General features: G+C 40.0%; 1 protein-coding gene across 1 annotated transcript in view; it reads left to right on the top strand.

Moving 5' to 3' along the window:
* The window catches only part of LOC104073331 (uncharacterized protein KIAA1671-like), a gene marked incomplete at its 3' end in the record, with an annotated part of 50,445 nt that extends 39,785 nt beyond the window's left edge, over positions 1–10,660 (top strand). Inside the window, 1 exon segment of the mRNA XM_009573051.1 lies at positions 10,542–10,660. Within this exon segment, the coding sequence (XP_009571346.1) occupies positions 10,542–10,660 (119 nt within the window).
* Between the last annotated feature and the right edge of the window lie 2,139 nt (positions 10,661–12,799).

The raw sequence follows: 12,799 nt of genomic DNA, 5'->3' as shown, positions 1-12,799 counted from the left end.
GTCATCAGCTCAGTGTCTTTGTTGTAATAGGAGCAGAGATACTTTCATTAAACATTGCCTCTGTTTTAATCATGCTAATATCAGTCATGTTTCTGTTATAGGTATGATATCTGGTTTCACAGCCGACACCATTAGTTCTAGATCTCTAAGTTTGTTGCCGTACAATAAAAACAGGATAGTTGTTCAATACCCTCAGTTCCCCAGCTATCCCCTTACACTGCTAAAAAAGTGTGGCAGTTTGTTTCTTTGTAAGAAATTTAACTACTTTCAGGCTGCTAGGATGAACAACAAAGCTGTGGAAAACCTCAGAGATGTTTCAGATTCTTTGGGAGAAGAATTTTAAATAGAACAGAAATGATTAATTCTATGGCTGCTTGGGCTATAAGTAGTCGATATGTTTTATGTGAGTTCTTCTGATAGGTGCTAAAAATCACACCGAAGTGCATTTTAATTGTGTTTGGCTTTCCTTCTGCTGTACTGGCCCGTTGATGAAAATGGTCTTTTCATTCAAGCTTAATCTGACAGCATCAGTTATTTTGTTTGGATTCAGTTTTAATATAGTTCCAAAGTAAAGATGGGAATTGAGTGTTTTGTTTGACTGCGCATGTCCCAGATGTGCTGGGAGGGTGCTTAGTCCTTCAGAGGTTTTTGTTGCATCCCACAGCCCTTTCACTATCATCCTCTCTACTAGAGGTTGAAATTCCCATCTTGGTTTTTTAATCTTCACAGATGTTTCTTTCTAAGCTGGTTTAGCCAATATAAGCTTGTGCAGCCAGCTTGTTTCTTGGAAAAGTTGGTGGGCTATCACTTTTTCCATCTGAGTCGAGTCCTTCTCTGGCGCTGAAGAGCAGGTGAGGGATCAAAAGGAGCGCTGTTAAAACCTGGTTTGAACTATACACGTGCCATTCACCTGCACATCGCCTGGGATTCTATCTCTGCTTTTAAAAGAGCATTGATCTGTACTATCTGTTTTGATTTTTACCCGAGGTCTGTCTGCAAATGTTTGTCCTTTTATGGTGAACATCCTTCCACAAACTGTTTGTAAAAAGAAGTTAATACAAGTTGACATTTTTATTCTGAGCTTGGCTATTTTGATACAGACCCTACAACAAATAGTTGCTCAACTATTTTGCCCTAATATTCACTGAAAGTGCAATGAATTGCTCTCAAAAATATTTTTTTTTTGTACCGTCAGTGAATGGAATTTTATCTTTAATTTTCCGGAGAGCTGTTATTGTAGCGTGAAGCATGTTTGCAGAAAGCAGGCTTTTAAAAATGAGTTGTTTGTCTTGTTTGGGGGGTGGGGGGGCAGTAAAGCTGTTCAGTTTAATTAATGAAGATACAAGGGCCAATACTGAAACAGTTCATGCTTTTTCATTCTTAACAACTTTTCTTTGGTTTAACAGGCCATGAACATAGCTGGCAGCATAAATCTGGGCCATAAAACTGTAGTGGTGGGTATTTAGTAGACTGCCTTTGTTGTTCCCTCGTTATTTTGACAGGAATAATCACTTAGATGACTTCACTCTGTGATTTACTTAGGTTGTCTGCAAGGAGTTGATTTTTACCATGTTCTTAGAGCATAAGAAAAGAATATAAATATATTTAGAGCTGGTCATTTTGTGCTTATTCACCTTGGTTTTTTGTTTGTTTGTTTTTAAAAGCACTAAGTGATAGCAGTTAGTGTTCAGAGGAAATAAAGTACATTAAACAAAAACATCACCGAACACAACTCTTAACACTGGCAATCCATTTTTATTGAAATTTTGTAACGAATCGTGATAGTTTCAGGAAATACTAGTGGTGTTTCATTGGTCTCTGTGTGTGTATTTTGACTGCTCTCTTCTAAAACATCTTCTAAGTTGTCTGAGATTTTTGTTTAAACGAGCACAGTGCACAGTTTCCAAAGTCTGCATGCTTGTTATTCACTTGTTGTCAAGAAATCCTGTCACTTTCTGTACATCTTTAAATCTAGACTTTAAATTAAAGAGCCCTTTTTACCAGGAATGTTTGTTTGAAGTTTGACTTGTGTCTTATGTAGATAAACGTTAACTGTGCAGAAGAGCTGTGAAATAAAGCATTTCAAGTAGGAGGTGTTGATTTCAAGCATGTAGCTTTTCAAAAAAAGCAAATATATTCACTTCCTAGCATAACAGTATAAAATTGTCTTGTTCTGGCTTGTATCTCTTGCAATGTTGAAAATGAGGGATCCTGTTCAACTCCTAGTGCCAACTTCTATTAATGCTGATGAGAGTTGCATATGCCCTCTGGGAGAGAGCGAATTCCTTAGTCTCTGAGGTCGGACAGCACGATTCTGCTCGAAATCTTCCCGATGGACAGGCTGGCACGCCTCTGGCTCTGATGCTGCTGGGTTTGGTTTCTTGCGGTTTAATTTCTTTTTAGCTTGACTGCCTAAGGCTGTAAAGAAAATTTAATATGTTGATCTAGGAGGGATTTTAAAGATGTTCCCAACTATTTCCTCTGCTCTGCTTTGGTTTTCTACTTTCCCATTTCTCAGAGGAAGTACTGTCATGGCTCACTCAGCTCTAGCAAGGTATATATTTAGAATTTGGTTCTTGTGTCTGCTTTTTGCACATCAAGTCAACCTCTGCTCTATCTTCAGCCTTACACTGAAACCACATGATAGTGCGTGGTGAGTGCTCAAAGCAAGTCATAGCAGCTCTATTTTCAGAATATAAAAAAATGACAAACTCCAAAATGTCTTTGAAATCCTGAATGGAGTGAGGAGGTTTAACTTCACTGAGAGTCACTGCAAAAGCAGTGAGTAGATTTCATTGCACGATGGTAACCAGATTCCTGGCAAAACTAACTTAATCTGAATTAATTTGGCCATATTCTCTGTTGCGGCCAGAGTCAGCTCCGGATAGGCTTTGGGTCTCTCTTTGGTGCTGCTGCCTTTCAAATCCTGAGTCTCTCAGCTGGACCTGGCTCCCGAGAGGCACGGCATAGCTGGTGGTTATGAGTGAAAGATCCATTAATGTAGAAGTAGTGATTAGCTAAAGACCGGCAAGCAGGGGAAGTCATTTTGTATGTCAGAAGGTGTGGAAAATGCCAGGGTTTGGGGAGCTGTGATAGTATTCAGGTTCAAGTTTAGGCTGGGAACATGCTGTTTGAACTTGAGTAAATCATTGAACTTGCTGGCAGTGATTTCCTCTGGCTCCTTTGTTGGTGTTTGCAGCGCACGTTTTGTGCTGGTGTGGCAAGGAGGATCCCTGTCAGCTCTGCACTAATCCGCTTGTCAAATCATTTGTAGTGTTTAGGTCTGTTGCACAGTTTTGGTGTTTTCATTAAGTTGAAAATATTTTTAGCGTAGCATAAGGCATTTATAATTTTCAAAGGGATGTGTGTTACAATGGATTTAGTTTTGTTTCGATTCAATTCAAATACAGTACTGAAGCAAAGAGTTCAGCCTCTAAGGTTAAGGCTGGCTTTCCTATCAGCAAGGCCGTAGGACTAGTGATAAGGCCTGTCATGGGTGAAGTATAAAGCTTTTTAAAGGAGAGCAGCTGAGCTAACAGTGTACGTGGGGTATCGCAGCTTGGGGTGTTCTCTGCCTTCTCCACCCGGCTACTCTCGGATACCGGCTGTTCACAACTTACTCTTGGCATTTGCTCCCTTGGGTTGGGGGCTGGAAGGGACGCTTGCCCTTCCCCTTATTTCTGCAGATGTAGGTCTGCTTCTCTGCATTTTTTGCCATGCCTTTCCGGGGGTCAGAGGTTGGGATTCAGGCCTGTGCATCAAGCTGGGAAGCTATGAAAGGGTGGAAAATTAAACCCATGTTTCGGAAGGTAAATGCTGTCAGCTTTTAACATTAGGGATATAGTTGGTTGTTGCTTATCATGTCCCGGTGGAAGAGGTAGAGAAAACACATATGGCTGATACAGCTCTGGGTTGCATAGCAACAGTGAGGATGTAGTGGCTGATGTCATTTATGAGAACGTTTTATACCGTGGGACTTGGTACGTACTCCACTGCACATGGAAAAATTAAACATTTTACGACTGAAGGGGTTTTTGAGTAGAGCAGCGTGGATCCTTAGGATATAACAGTGCTAAATATGTTGTGTGAGTGCTTTCGGACGCAGGCGGGAGCACGCTTGTGTTTCCCCATGCGTGTGCTCATGCAGTTTGCCACGTTAAAGCGGCTTTTCCTCTCCAGCCTCATCCCAGAGGGTGCTGGGGCCACACCAAGGCTGCTCACTGCAGTCTCCTTACCTGCTGGCAGCAGTGGAGATGGCCCGCATAGTAACGTGAAGACCTTGAGGTTATGAGATTGATTAATTGAATTACTTTTGTCACTGCTCTTAGGCTTGGTCTCCAGCGTTTGTAAAGGGCTTCCTTGGTCTGAAGATGCTGTGCTGAATAGGGTATTTGAGAGGGCTGAGGAAGTCATCCTTGCATATCGATGCCGTGGGTGGAGCCTGCACTGGAGGTCTCTTAACTTTCCTCATCAGTGAGGTCAGAAAGAAAATGTACAATTCCTGGAACTGTTTATCTGTCACTGCAGCATGAAGGGTGGGGTGGGAGGCAGAAGGTAGCACCTTCTTTCTGGGACATTACACTAAGGCAGTTACTCCTTTCAACAATTTATTTAAACACTGAGTTGGTAAATCTTCTCGCCTGATTGCTAGGAACTAACTGGAGCGTTGGTCTTGAACCATGACTTACTCCTTGTGGGCAGCACTAATTCGACGAATAGTAAGTATATATGGAAACCCTAGGATGCCGATTCCACAAAGTTAGTCTTTCCACTTGCTGTCTTGGCACTTAGATACTTACAAAGAAAAAATAATATGGGTTGTGAAATGTTGTATAGTTTCTAAGGCCCTCTTTTTGTGGTGGTTTTTGTTGGTTGGTTGGTTTTGATATGGTGTTATGTTCTTGATAATTCTGTTAGTGGTCCAAAATATATAGTTTACCTTTTAGTAATAAACCTTAGAATCATTAGAATAATTGTAGAATAATTCAGGTTAGAAAGGACCTCTGGAGGTTATCTAGCCCCGCATCGTGTTCGAAGCAGAGTCAACTATGAAATAATAGAATAAAATTTTAATAGAATAAGGTGTATTGCCCTCTTCCTGGCCTATTGCAGGGGAACAATTGAGACTGTTTTCTGGATTTGTAAGGACTTATAAACTCTCCTCAAGTGCCATGTCAAACTTAAGGGGCAGGGGAGTTCTGAATATGGGCAATTTGACCGAACATCTGACTCTCTTAATTAAAAAAAGGAGAGAGAAAAAGGGAAAGAAAAAAAAAAAAGGCTTTTCAAGAAATTAGTAAAAATTTTTCCTGAGTTTTGTATTAAGAAGGCAGATGGTCAAAACTTCATTCCATTGTGCAATTACCTATTCATATTCAATTTATGCCAGTAGATTTTAACTTTTAATTTTGGCACTTCAAGCTGTGGGGTGTCATTTTGGCTGTCTGATGTCTCGATCTCTTTTGCAAACAAAGATATTTTTGAAACTGTGCAGATTCTGACTCATGAGATCTCTTTCAACTGGTATTCCTCATATGCCAGGTCTTTATTTCACATCAGTGCAAAAGAGTTTTTCACATAAACGTATGCACTCATTCTTAGTTACTGTTAATTTCTGCGCTGGTAGGACCAATATTGCGTGTGCATCATTTTCAGGAACTGGAAATTGCAGGAGTAATCAGCCCTGGACTATTGCCAAACCCAGCTTAATTCCAAGGGAGTACTGAAAGAGGCATAATCATAATGTCTCATTTTAGAAGAAGAACTAGAGGCAAATCAGTATACAACTCGGCTGTTTTATTTCATATAAAAATTAAGTTGATTTTATCCTGGCTGCTGGTGTAAGAATTACAAAGTTAAAGATCAAAGCATGGAGAATTACAGCATTTGAATACTGGATCGAGAGTAGGATTTATTTGATTGGGGAGATTTTTCTGTGATTCTAAATAATAAAATTCCTAATTTGGGTTTATCTTGTGTGCTAAGAACCCCTCCTTTTGCTGCCTCTTCCTTTAAAATGTCTGTTTTTACTGTATCATGAATATTCAGTTTATCGAGGAAAGGCTGTATCTGGCCTAGCTTCACGTGTTGTACACCTCTTCTTTCAACTTTGGTTTGTTCTTCCAAGGGATGGGTAAAGAAAGAGCATGGATCACAGATATTAGCACAAGTTTGTTGAGTTAATAATGGGTAGTTGTCTCTTACAGGGGAAAAAAGGTTTCTGTTCAGAGCAGATCTGTTCTTAAGAGCAACAAAAGTCAAAGCCAGATGTGTCAGTTCTTTATCTTGCAGGATTTCTTGTTCTGTGGAGCTTATACATTAAAAAAAAAAAAAAAAAAAAAGAAAATAGTATTTTCATCCATCTATCCATCTGAAGAAGTGAGCTTTAAATTAGGATTTAGGCTAGGGAACAAAGTATGAAGCAGAAACTGGTCACGTCTGGGAGCAGTACATGTCGGAAAGTATTTCCTTCCTCCTTCTCCCGGTACTTGGGTAAAAACTGGCTTTAGTGCACTTTATTGTGCCACTGGATGTGTTGCAAGCGCTACTAGGCAATAGATAGGGTGCTTCAATCTGTCTTCTATGGTTTTATGTAAATAAACGTGATATAGGGCACTGTGGGATGTGTGATATAATGGGCTTGTGGCAGACCTAAAAATTGTCACTCTAGTACATTCAGTAAGTCTTACATTATTTTCCCAATCTGTCATGTTTTAAAGCTTTTGATTTGTAATCCCAGTTTGTTCTTCATTCATGCTCTTTGTAATAGTGAGTTGTTCCAAGTAAAATGTTCATGCCAGAAAATGCAAATGTATCTGTATGATCTAATTTGAGTTGCTTGTGTCTGAAAGCATCTCAGCCATAAAACACAATGGTACGTATGTACAGTTCTCAGAGAATTTGTGTAATTTTGAGAGGTATTTAAAAAACAAAAAGTTTAATAGCAACTATTAAGTGCTATCCAGAGAGTTTGTTTTTGGGGAAAAAATGGTCCCTCTTTTTTTTTTTTTTTTTTTTTTTTTTTTAAACTAGCCTCTACTGTTTTTTAAAAATAAGCTTATAGTTACTGAGAGTAAACATTTTGAAAACAAAGGGAATGGATTTTTCCCAGGCACCTCCAAGGTCCCGATGCCCAGTGCTTCGGTATTACCAGATTGCCTTGAGTCCTTCTGGAGTGCGGTGAAGATGATACAAAAGAGATCTTCAAAAGAAAAGCTAAAACTCATCATTCTTGTGCTTGCTAATAATCATGTACTGGAAAGAATAATCTTTATGGTTTGTTGTCGCTTCCTTGTTCAACAAACGCCATCTCCTCCAGGCTGCACGGGCTATAAATCGCTTTTCTGCGTCACCCTTGGTCCCCCCAGCTGACACCTCCTCCACAAGCTGGGCAGAGCATCGGCTCCTCTTACCTCTCCCTATTTTGGTTGTAGTTGGCACCTTTTTTCTCTCAGATAGCTGACCAGGTTGTCATACCTCATTAAATTCTCTGCAGTTCTTCTCAGCCAGTAGAAGCCAGAGTCTTTAAATAGTTTAGGCCTAAGGAGCGATTTGTAGTCTTGAAAGAATGTTTATTTTTTCCAGCTAATCATTTGGCCTATTAAAAGTATGGGTTGAAAGGGATCACCAGGGAAAGATGCACAGTCGCCTTCTGAAATAAGTAGCTTCCTTCAGAAGCAAAATGCAATAACATTACTTGGTATAACAAACTAATCTCTTAGAATTTGGAGTGTCTTATTCCTTACATTTAGACTTTTCAGTTTGTTTTATTGAATTTAAGTTCATAATGTCTACAGAAGTAGTAATTTTTTTTTTTCTTCAGACTTCTTTTGGTTTTAGCATAGAGAATCACTATCTGAGTGTTAATTACGTCATTTTGGTTATAAAACAGCATCTCAAAGTTCAAATATATATAACATCAAGTAAAATGTTGCCCGAAACTGAGGAGTATGTGCTGATCAGTTTGTCTGCAATGTAAAATTTTATTAAGAATTACTGAGCCTTCAGATGAGCAATATATTTGCATCTAAATTTCTTCCCTGTTGCTTCTGAAATGTTATTATCTGGGTTGTGCATGCTTGCCCCTTACAACCATCACTTTCATGATAACACAACACACTTTTTATAAACAACGTCTCCTAAATGCAATACACGACGTTGCTTTTCTGCTGCTCCCATTCCTGTTTCTGAGCTTTTTGGACTATTGTCTAGTTCGAAACAATGTGAGTAATTGCACGTAATACAGCCTGTACCATGCATAGGGATAACATGCTGTAGTTATAGCAAGTGAAAATACTGGCTTCCAACAAAAAGGGTAACATGCTTGTGTCTGTTGGGTCATCTTCTGTTTGTGGCAGCAAGTGTTACCTGGGGGGACCAGGCAAGGGCTGTGGAGGTGAGTGTGCTGCCACGAAGACTGCCAGATGCTGCAGTTACAGCTCTTAATATAGATGCAACTTGTTCTGTGCAGACAGTGGCAAAAGTTGGTAAATACTCTGTTCATATTGTTTACAAGAATGCGGTAGCTTGAAATGCGAGATTGGGATTGAAAAAAATTTCGTAACAAGCATCAAGTTGGAAAAAACCCTGAACTAGCATGGGCAGTAGGGAGGAAAGCAAGAATAACGATTTGCATTTGTTAATGCCTTTCCTAGAAGTGAATCAACTTGCCAAAGGTTACGCGGCCACCAAGTGACAGCAGAAGGCTGAGCCCGGGAGTGTTAGCTTAGCCCCTTGTGCAAAGCATGAAATCATGGAGCTACAGAGGGAATCTGTGGAAAGCAAAACGTATGTCTGAGCCAAGTAGGAGGAAATGCCCTGTGGTTTCTAAGAAATACAAGACTATTTCCCCTGCCACTCACCTAGCTGTTAGAAGTGTATGCCTTGCCCATGGTTAAAAGCTTGTTCCTGGAATGGACTGAAAAATACAATAACTCAGCTTGCCTCTGGGCATACATGTGTATATCTATATATAAAGTGTAAGAATTACTACCAGTGAATTATTAGGCTGTGAGAACATCTGGAAGATGAAAAGCAGGAAACTTCTGTTTCTTGTTACTCACAAACTAAGCCCCTGTTTTACTTGAGTATTACAAACTGAGAATTTTACTTTGTCTAGTAATGGTGCATTGTAATAATTGGAATAAACGGTAGAGCCTTTTGTTGCTTATTTCACTCAGCATTAAAATAGACCATGTTGTCAGCAGCAAAGAGTATGATAGAACTAGAGGCTGGTAGTATGGTTGGGGAGATAAGCAAAAGATGCAGACATTGTAGGACTTCTTCAGTAGCCAAGTATCAGGTGAATTATCCTCAGTGTCAGTGTTTTTATAGTCTTATGTGCTGCCTTAAGAAGGCAGCATTCTTTAGGTTTACAAAATTAAACAAGAAAACATGCAATGTCTTTTTTTTCCGATAATATTAAGGAATCCCATTTCATTGAATATCGTTGTTACTTTGTGTTGCTGCCTGAAGTGAAATAGATGTGTTGGTAGTTTCCACCAGCGTGTTCTGCTAGGTGGGTTTGAGGGCGTGGGTGGGTGTTGTTTCTTCCCCTCCCCTCCTTGTTTAAAAAGAGAAAAAGCTTAGGACAGGTGGAAAACAATGTAATCTGCTGTCAGATGAGATCTTCATAAGCAAGGTTGATATGGCACTGAAAGCCATACTTGTATTTGTTCAGGATAACGAATGCGAAAGGGGTCAACATTTAATTATCTACGCACAATGTATTATTTCAGTAACTATCTAACTTCAGTGTGTAACTCAATACAACTGCAAAACAAAAGGTGCAACAGTGCTATGTTCTGGAGCATATTAACATTGGTCTGCTGCAAATCTAGGGTACCAGCAGCAGCAGCTGACCCACTTCTCTCCCCTGAAAGGGAAGGGTCCCTAGATGCGCTGTTTCCCTCTTATGAAAGTAGCAGATCTATGAGATAAAAATACTTAGGAAATGAGAGGTCAGAGTAGAACACAGAATAAACACCATGGTTTGTCCTTCTACGTTGTACATTGTGTTTGAACTTTACATTAGCACACATCAATTTGTCAAAGGCTTTCTAGTGTCTGGCACAGTGCTTATTTATTTATGCTTTTTATTTTGAATGTCTTCCGAAGAAAGAGCTGGGAAAAAAAAAGGTCCTTTTATTAAACCCAGGAAAAGAGCAGTAGAGCTGATGTTTCCCTTGTAGGCTAGGGGAGATTAAACGTAGTCCCTAGCAGAATTCTTTGTGTTTGCATAGGTGCTTCTAAAAATTTTGTGCAACCTGAGATACAAATAATGTTAAAGCAATATGAAATTACTAAAACTAGGGAGTCAGCTCTGGCCTTTAGAACCGGTTATTTGCCCAGGAAAACAGTGCTCATTTTATAGAGAATCGTTGTTCTGAGTTCATAGCCATTTTCCATGTTTAAGTTTATTCCCAATTTTATGTTGACCAAATTTAACTGGTAGATTCAAAAACACTATTGCAAATAAAATCTGTTAATCATTCAGCCAAGGGCTACAGGAATGCTGAAACGTTGCAATTGTTCTGTTGCAGGATCAGCTGAAGCAGTGCTTCTCCAGACAGCCCCCGGGAGTGAAGGACACAGACACGCTCGTGCAGGAGCCCGACAGCCAGTACGGTACCTGGAATGAGCAGCGGCACAGTGGGGACAGGTAAGGGTGAGCAAGGTCCCCTCTGCCGTCCATGCCAGCTTTTCCCTAGCTGAGCACTGAGAAGAAACTGTTGGTTTGGGTGTGTATGTATGCGCATGTGTGTACATGTATGGTTTTTTTGAAGTTGCATGCTCAGTTTCAGTGACTATACAGTTTCTTTAGTCTATAGGTGAAGAAATATGCCTTTAATAACTGCAAATAGCAATCAGGTTTGAAATTTAAACTCCATCCTCCAGTGAGAATGCAGTATCACCACTTTTATAAGCAATGACAAAACCAGCTTGGACTGGAATAGATTTAACAAGTCCACTAGTGAGTGAAACACAAGTTAGATGTTATTTTTTTAGTACTAAAATGGTAGAAAGAAGATATGAGAAAAACAGTTTTTCTCAAAAAAATACACCAAATGGCTTTGACTAGATTAACATTGGTAGTAAAACTTTTTTTATGCTTTGTATTTATGTGTTTGTAATTAAAATTAGAAATGTACATTTTCACATTTAGAAAGTGGTTTCCTGCTTGTGTGCTATGTGCCTTTGACAGATAGAACTAGGATTCTGGGAAGATTTTGCTAAAATTGTCTAATTTCCTCCCTCTCAGGTAGGCAAGGAAGTGTCTGATTATGGTTAGACAGGGTACACTGACAGTTTTGGGGTTTACTTTTTTATAAATTCGGTCTCTCCCATACCAATTAACATTGCCTTAAAAGCTGTGCTATTAGATAGGCTGAATGGCAAAATCCATTTGGAGCGGGTGCTCTGAATGCCAGGCACCTGCTCCGACAGCAGGATGACGTGCGGTGTGCCTCTTAATGTGTCCTGATACACCTCGGGGTACGATGTCCACATCTCGCTAACTCTAAAGCATTTTAGTATGGTGAAGTGGAGGATGAAATGGAGTATCAGTTGACTGAAAGATAGTATTACTGATGCTTTTCTGTTATTAAAACCATTTAATGACATAAACCTAGAGCATTAAAGTGTGAGGTTTTTTATAATTTACACCTGTTGTGTAAATTATAGCTTGATCTACACGGTTTGAGCCAATATCCTATCTGCTCAGTGTAGTATGAAAATAGCATTTTATCTGTTTCTTTTTAATGCTGTACTTGTTGAGATCTTATAGCAGACATTAATGTCAGTAATGTTTGGTGTGTTCTGCACTTGAGAACTGTGCATTATAAATATTTTATTGCTTATGAAAACAGGGTAGCTTTCAACTTGAAGTTCAGTGAGCTAAGTGACATGCCAATAGTGACATCCAAGTCTTCTGTAAAATTAACTTTGATTTCAGTATGTTATAGACATTTTCTGAAATCAGTTTCTTAACAAGGGTGCTTGTCTTAGCTCCAAAACAGACAGGATTTGAATGTTACTTCAAACCTGGAGGCTTCTTTGTGATTAGAAGAGCTCCACCTAGAAATTCTGGTTTATTGAAGTATTGAACTCAACCTCCATGTCCCGGAATTTTGTTTCCACTGTAAGAAATGTTTAGTTTTTTCTTTTTTTACAGTGTAATGATTACAGTGTAGTGACTTTTCAGCATTTTGCCACCCCCCTTGCTCTGCTTTAGCTTGACTTATGGTTCATTCCAGGGGAATTACTGGTGTATTATTCAAGCACTTGGAGAGGAATGATAGTATTGTACTCTTAAATATTAAATTAATAATGGAAGTCTTCCTGGAATATACTGAAACTGCATTTTGTTTGCAGTTTATTTTTCATGAAGTAGAAGGCCTTCCGCCAGGACAAGTGCAGACGTTCTCCCCCTCTTGCCATGGGTGATTCGTTCGGCCGCTGCCGAGGCAGTCGTCTCATCCTCTGCTCGGCCCAGAGGCAGGAACTTACAGGAGATTTTGATAATTCCGCTTTCCTGTTTTGCCTGGCTCACTTCCCTTAGGCTTTATATCTTGCCAGCCGTACGGCCCGTGGTGTTGCATTCCTCACGCACCCCGATACGCCCTCGCAGCCGGCGTTTGGCCAGAAGCTGAACCATGGCTGAGAGAGCAACGGGGGAACAGGCGCCGTGACTCGCTTACCTGCATCCTGGGAGGGCACCCGGGGAGCAAACGGGGAACACCGCTGCAGGGGGTAAAACATCGTCACCAGCCTGCTGCTGCTGTGTGGGAGGAACTTCCAG

The sequence above is a fragment of the Fulmarus glacialis genome, unplaced genomic scaffold (assembly GCF_000690835.1).
Source record: "Fulmarus glacialis isolate BGI_N327 unplaced genomic scaffold, ASM69083v1 scaffold23172, whole genome shotgun sequence".
NCBI lineage: Eukaryota > Metazoa > Chordata > Aves > Procellariiformes > Procellariidae > Fulmarus > Fulmarus glacialis.
Note: the sequence above shows the minus strand (reverse complement) of the source record. Positions and strands in the feature narration are given on the sequence as shown.